The 7,071-nt window shown below is 46.1% G+C and overlaps 1 protein-coding gene across 1 annotated transcript; it reads right to left on the bottom strand.

The window, feature by feature from the left end:
- Nucleotides 1–2,090: 2,090 nt before the first annotated feature.
- On the bottom strand, nt 2,091–5,633 carry LOC124703159 (glucan endo-1,3-beta-glucosidase-like). Its single transcript, XM_047235382.1, has 3 exons — nt 4,552–5,633; nt 2,595–2,898; nt 2,091–2,486 (listed from the first exon to the last, which is right to left on the bottom strand). The coding sequence occupies exons 1-3, from the start codon at nt 5,602–5,604 to the stop codon at nt 2,458–2,460; spliced, it is 1,386 nt and encodes a 461-aa protein (XP_047091338.1). The 5' UTR covers nt 5,605–5,633; the 3' UTR covers nt 2,091–2,457.
- Between the last annotated feature and the right edge of the window lie 1,438 nt (nt 5,634–7,071).

Here is a 7,071-nt window from a genome sequence, read left to right as displayed (position 1 = left end):
AGGTGTTCGATGAAATGGCCGAAAGAACAAAGTTTTTTGAATTTTGCCAAACTTTTGCATGGTTGTGATTCAAATATTGTTTGGTTTCTGTTGGTGGTGGTGGTGTGCAAAATGAAGCTGGTTTGAGAAAATCCAAAATTGACATGATCTAGAATCTGATTTCATGTTGCATCTTGGCTTGCTTAAATTAAGCAATAGAAAAGGAACCAGTCAAAGTGGTCAACATCAAAAGTGTTCAACTTGATGAGATCTTGGATGAGGTGCAAAGTGTTAAGAGGGTTTGGTTTAAGAATTGCTTAATACAAAGGCTCAAAATGGGTATCATGTTAATAATGGCAGATTTGACCATTATCACATGTAACTTAAATTTGATTTTTCTTTTGATTTGATTTGTGTTTCTTTGAGTCAAAAGTGAGTATTATGAGTTTATTGATGTTTCCCAACCATCTCCACAAAGTAGAAATGTCTTAGGCCAAGATTTGAAAAATGGCTTCTTGCTCTCATATGTCTTTTTATTTTATTTCCCTCTTCTTCTTTTTTGTTTCTTTTTGACCTCAAAGAGCAAGGTTCAGGGTTTAGTTAGTGTTAGGTTGGGTTTAACAATGGTTCAAAACCATTTGGTAAGGTAAAAAGGGCATAGCCCAAGATTTGTAAATATGGCCATATGCCCACATATGCTTTTCCCTTTTCTTTTGTTTTCTTTTTATTTGTTCCTCTTTGGTGTTGCAAAGGGTAGGGTTTAGGGGGTAAAAACATGTTCAATACATCAAAAAAACTATCATGGCAAAAATCACAACATTTAGGTATGAGCATTATGCACCTTATAGAACTCAAATAATGTTTTTGTTGGTTCCAAAATTTGGAAAAAGAAAATTTCATTTTCTTCTTTGTTTTCAAATTTGGGATGTTACACCACTCCTCCAAACGTGACGTACCTTCTTGCAAAGGAAGGAAACACGGGAATACATCCTCGTCTTCGCGTGCCTCGGTTATTTCTATACCCGAGCTTACTTTCCTTGTGATAGCCATCGTGCTTGAAGTACATATATCTTGCTATCACTTGTGCTTCATATATCTTGTGCCTATGTTGCTTAGCTCTAGTTGTTATTGTTGCACTTAGTTGAACCTAGCATATTTAGGAGTTGTGCTTGTAAACTAAACATTAGTTTAATTCCGTAATCTTACAAGCCAAATCCGCAAGAGTTTTTAAACGCCTATTCACCATCCCCCCTCTAGGCGACATCTCGTCCTTTCAAAGCTGCTGCAACGGCGTCTGTGACAGCATCGGCGCTAGCTACGTTCATGCCTCCGTCGATACTCGTGGAGCCCGTGCCGGTGATGGAGGTGCTGCAGGAGATCGCCAATGAGGAGGAGGACGTCGAAGTTGAGCCACCGATGATGTCGTTACTGTGATCATTTGGCCTCGAAGCCCAACTTGTCTTTTTTCGGCAGTCAAACTATGTGTGACTGCAATTTGGTGACCGGATGTTGGCCTGTACTTCATATTCGAAAACCTGAATTTGAATTTCTATCCATATTTCTAACTTTTTATTAAAAAAATCTATTGGGGCCGCCGGTTTGGAGGACGTCGGTGTGGGAGCTCGTTCCCCAAACGAAGGAAGTTGTGCCGGCGCCCCCGATAGGGCTATGCCGAGGCGCCGGTGGAGATTCTCTTACCGTTACTTTGGGCCCAGACCCTTTGATGGGCTGACTTGTTCTAGCTGCACACTTACATAAATATATGCGTGAATAAAATGCACCACATTTCCTTAAACTAATTGAGGGGTAACATGTTAGTCCTAACTTTATGAAAATGCACATCTGAGAAGTGTCTTAAGTGAGTGCGATATTAGTATGGTCATGTTGGTTCTTTTGTTTTCTTAAGTGAGTGCATCAATGGTTAACAGTACTCTATGATACTAGAGTGTTTAACGTTAATATTTGTTACGTGCTGTAATAATGGTTCTGAGATGGTTCGAGGCTTGAGTATGTGGCAATTCCCATGAGTTCGTCATGAACTTATGCCTTGGATTTTTTTTCATGTATTCAAATTATAGGAATCAATCGAGCATAACGATCACACAGACAAGGAGGCTTCATCTGTTTGTTTCTTGTATTTCTACATAAGAATAGAATGACAACGACAGATGAAAACGAAGAATAAATTAATGCGGTACGGCCCAACATCACACGCTACAATGGAATACACCATTCCATTTTGTTTTCCATGGTTTGCTCCCTCTATATGCGCTAAGCTAAGAGGCGATCATCGACAACTTATGACTAGAAAGGAAGAAGAAGCATGGCTGTCAGACACGAGTATAGAAGAATGTGGCGCAAGCCAGGCAGTATCAACAGTCCACCGTCGTTACCGCTGACGCGGCTCCGAGCTGGAGCTAGTAGTGGGCTCGAGGCTGGCGCCCTTGCCCTCGCACTGCCGTGGCTTGCTGCGTACCGTCAGGAGACGTACTTGCAACTCCCGTAACCTGCCACCACAACAAGAAGGCCATCATCACTCATCGATCAGTCCTAGCAAAAATCACCAACTGACGCAACCAAGTTCAGAAACATGGCAAATTGCAACTAAGGCTTACTGGGATCGCTGGAGGTGACGATGCCTGTGCCCTTGAAGTCGCAGGCGGAGGCGCTGTCACTGTTGGCCTGGTAGTAGGCGTTCATCGCGAACGAGGCATGAGACTGCAAGTTATTTGGATCGAAGCACGCGCCGCCGCTCTGTATCGCCTTGCAGTCCACATAGCTGCAGGCGTAGTTGATGTTATTCTGCAGGTCGGTCCCGTTGGCGCCAGTCTTGGCGACGCACCACTTCCCGCCTCCTGAAGGCGAGGGCTTAGGGCTCGGGTTCGGCGATGGGTTTGGTGCAGGGTTCGGAGCCACAGACTGCAAATGAGGCAGAACAATGCACCAAGTCAGGGATTAGTACTGAATCTAAGCATCATATTGCCAGAATAAAGACACAGTTTTACATATGACTAATAGAGTGAAGCAACAAGCATTTCTCCAATAAAAACATTTACTATGTACGAGTTTTCAGACTCTGAATTGAGTTGTGTGCATATTACTGATGCTTGCTAATGAGAAAATATGGTGTCTGGAATAGCGCCGTTAGAAAGAGGGCCAGTTCAAATTGGTTTCCCTCCTAGGATCTTAGACACCTTAGCTGGTAGGTCATGCCAAAAAATATTAATGCAGACAGACCCCATCTCCACATGGTTACTTTCCCTAAGCATCAGGGAAAGCAACCAGCTAATGGCTGCTTCCTTCCTTTGATAGGAGAGCCTAACCCACATGCACACCATAACACTGATGCGTTCGAAACATAACAGAGTACAACAAGGCTAAGGAAATGGCCAGGACAGATAGATGCGTAAGAATATACGTTGCTGGTGGAAGGAGATGACACCGACCGAAGCAAAGCATTGCTCCAACTGTAATCTGAACTTGCTGGCCCTACTCCGTTACTTAGATCATAGGCAGGCATATCAGTGAACCATATGGCAAGCCCAAGGGTTCAATTTTTACTTTAAACTTGACACAACAGAATCTTAAGCCCTGTCTCCATTGCTCTAACGAAACTTCTGGTAGAAACAACAACTCCTTTGAAAAATAAAGTTAGCGCAAAGATGTCTTTAACATGATGCCTCAAAATTTCAGATATGGCCTTATCTAAAACAACCACCCGAGTGTTGGCAACCAGTTGATCTAAGCCACCAAACCCTTTATTCTGCTATTATTCGTTTTAATTCCAATACCAGGTCCTACTGCCTTTTGTAGCATGTACTTATTTGCTAACTGGGAATCGTCGTGTGCCAACCCAACGGCACATTTGCAGCAGCGACGAATGGCCAGCCAACATGTGAGCATGTGGATCTTGATCAGAAATTTCCGCTGTGGTCCCACCGAAGCGCGTCTAGGAATGCAGACGTGTCCAAGGCCCTCACCGCATGTCCACATGGGCTGCGGTTACTGGATCTCAGTCAAGAAAAGCAGCAGTTTGCGGCAGAATACTCTGCTTTGGACCAACTAGATCATGCAGGGAATACGAGGAAAAGTCGGAGACGCAAGCAGCTGGACCTTTCCGGTCCAGTCCATACATCATCTTCTTTGATGACGATGTAACGTGTGAACGGAGGACATGGCTTCGATCAGCATTCAGCAACCGTGCACAAGTAGTGTACCGCGTGCAGCTTTGGATCATCTATGACAGAGTTGCTGCGGCCCACGGTTTCTAAATTTGGACATTTATTAGGATCAACCTAATGATTCTTCTAGGTTACTCTTTCTGCAAATTGCATAACACAAACTTGAATGTAGGAACACTGAATTTTGAAACATATGAAACCGTATTTTCCTAGAAAGATATCGTGAGGGTCAGGCAATTTGGGGAGGTGACGAATCGATTGTCGACCAATCGCCATCCTAAAAGCTAAAGGCTGAAGCAATTTGATAAGACTGTGGATTAAAATACAGGCAAGTTAAGGTTCATTTCTCAGTCGAGGATAATAATAATTGAAGAGAGAAGGCAGTACTCACCGAGCCATCCCGGAGTAATCCGAGGTCGTAGACGGGCGTGAAGTCTGGATTGAACAAGCCAAAGTGCCTCTCGGCGATTGGCCCTGGCTTCTGGTTTTCGTCGAAGAGGGAGAAGAGGTAGGTCTCGAATTTCTTGCCGGGCATTAGCGGCGTGCCCTTGCCGCTGCTGCAGACCCTTATCATGCCCTCGTTGAAATCCCTGGCCTCCTTCACCCCGACGCCGATCTGGCCCGCCTCGGCCTGCGTGGGCCAGCCGGCCTCCCCGATGGCGATGTCGACGTCGCCGTAGCCGAGCTTCTTCATGGCGGTGTAGATGGCGTCCACCTGCGCGTCCAGCATGCTGGTGTAGTTGAGCTTGGTGGCCGGGTCGTAGATGCCGGCGTTGGGGCGGAAGAGCGCGTAGTTGAGCGTCTGCGCGTTGTAGCTGAAGTAGGGGTACGGGTTCACCATGAAGGGCGACCCCGTGTCGCGGTGGAACTGGAGCATCGCCGGGAACAGCTTCTCGTTGTAGCCGGCGCGGAAGGTGGCGTTGGAGGGGATGCCGTCGGAGGGGGCGAGGATGCCGAGGTAGTGCGGGGTGGTGACGCGGACGCCCGTCAGGCCCTCCGCCTTGAGCGCCTGCGCGAGGCGGCGCATGGCCGGGAGGAGGGAGAGGATGAGGTTGGTGTCCGTGGAGAGGAGGATCTCGTTGCCGGCGAGGAGGAGGGTGACGTTCGTGGCCGGGACGAACGGGGAGAGGTTGGCCCGGATCCAGGAGCGGGCGGCGTCCAGGCCGGTGGACTTGTCGGCGAGGGCCGGGAGGGCGGAGTTGGGGAGGGAGACGGCGAGCGAGATGGGCGTACCGGCGAAGGCGGAGATGAAGGCCGGGTTGGCGTCGAAGAGCTTCACGCGGTCGATGGTGGTCTTGCTGGCGAGGAAGGCGGCCACGGAGGTCGGGGTCGGGAGGTTGTCGGCGTTGGCGCCGTAGTTGACGCCGATGGGCAGCGACGGGGTCGCCGCCTCCACCGCCGCCGCCGCGCCGGCGGCGAGCAGCATGAGGAGGAGGAGCGGCATGGTGGGGACGATTGATTGCGGAAGGATTGGGTTTGATTTGCTAAACCAGCAGCGGGGGTTTGGTTCAAATACTAGGAAGAGCGGACAAAAGGTCGCGTGGTGGTTGCCATTACACTATTCTTATTCCACTGGTTTAATGATTATTTATTTCTAGCTTTGCTGCGGGCGCCATGTGTCCAAACCAGCTAAAAGTGGCTGTGCATTTTCTTTTTCATTTTATTTCTCAGATTAATACGTTGGTGGGAAAGTATCCAGTGATACCATCTTTCACGTAATATAATAATACGTACCATTTTTCAAAAATCAATACACAAGTTGTTTCATGGAAACCCGGTATTTTTAACGTCGTTTGTGAAAAGATAAATTTAGTGCTAAGAAAACTCTTTGCGAAACCTTTTCGTATATTTCTTACACAGGACTCAATAAATGGTGGTTTCCAGTTTCCACGATACTTGGTGTACGCACATAGAATGTCAAGAACCGTGAAATGTTTGTTTAGAATTTTTTACATTTTATAATTTTTTTTCAACAGCAGGAGTATATGCATTCAAGATCAAAAGTGGATTTCTAGGTGCTAGTCAATTTATTAGTTTCCATGAAATGCAACCTTATATTTCCTTTTGCGTTGTTGCTAAAAGGTGCAAGTACTCCACAGCAATGAACATCGGAGAAGAGTATACTAGCAACTTAACCATGTGTTGGAAATAGAAAGTGTCATTCTTTTCTAAAAGTAGAAAAGGAGAGAGAAAAAAAAGAGTAATACTACAAAAATGTCAGCTTCTCATGAAACTTGGCGTGCGAACATAGACTGTCGAGATGTACATGCGAAATTTTTGGTCATAATTTTGTTGGTGTTTTTCAATGTTTTCTATAGTGGCAGGAGCATATGCACCGAAGATCAAAAATGGATTTTTAGGTAAGAGAACTTTACTTATAATCTAATTTACTACTTTTCATGAAATGTATTTCCACAATCTTTTTTCTTTCCTTTTGCACCGTTGGTGAAAGGCGCAAGTACTCCACAGCGAGGAACAGCGGAGAAGAGTATACTAGTAACTGAACCGTGTGTTGGAAATAAACAAGTGTCAAAGTGTCACTCTTTTCAAAAGGAAAAAAAAAAAAAGAACAGATGCGATACTACAACGCGAAAATGCAAGTGGCTGGTCGTGTATTTCTCTGGTGAGTTGGTTCGACATGAATACTTTCCAGCCGGTGCGCGTCCCGAGGGAAAGGAAAGTGCAAGGAAGAAAAAGAAGACGACGGCGAGCAGTTTCAGGAGAAAAGATGACAGCTTCTACTCGAAGGAAGGAAACTGAACACAGAAAAGGAGGGGACGCGCCGATTGAATAAAATATACATGGATCCACTGTCTAATCACTGCACAGGTGTTAGAGCATCTCCACTCGTCCCCCGACGAGGCCCCCGAGGGACGTTTTTTCCATCCGGACGGTGAAATTCGGTCCAGTC

The sequence above is a fragment of the Lolium rigidum genome, chromosome 3, assembly GCF_022539505.1.
Source record: "Lolium rigidum isolate FL_2022 chromosome 3, APGP_CSIRO_Lrig_0.1, whole genome shotgun sequence".
In the NCBI taxonomy this organism is placed as follows: domain Eukaryota; kingdom Viridiplantae; phylum Streptophyta; class Magnoliopsida; order Poales; family Poaceae; genus Lolium; species Lolium rigidum.
Note: the sequence above shows the minus strand (reverse complement) of the source record. Positions and strands in the feature narration are given on the sequence as shown.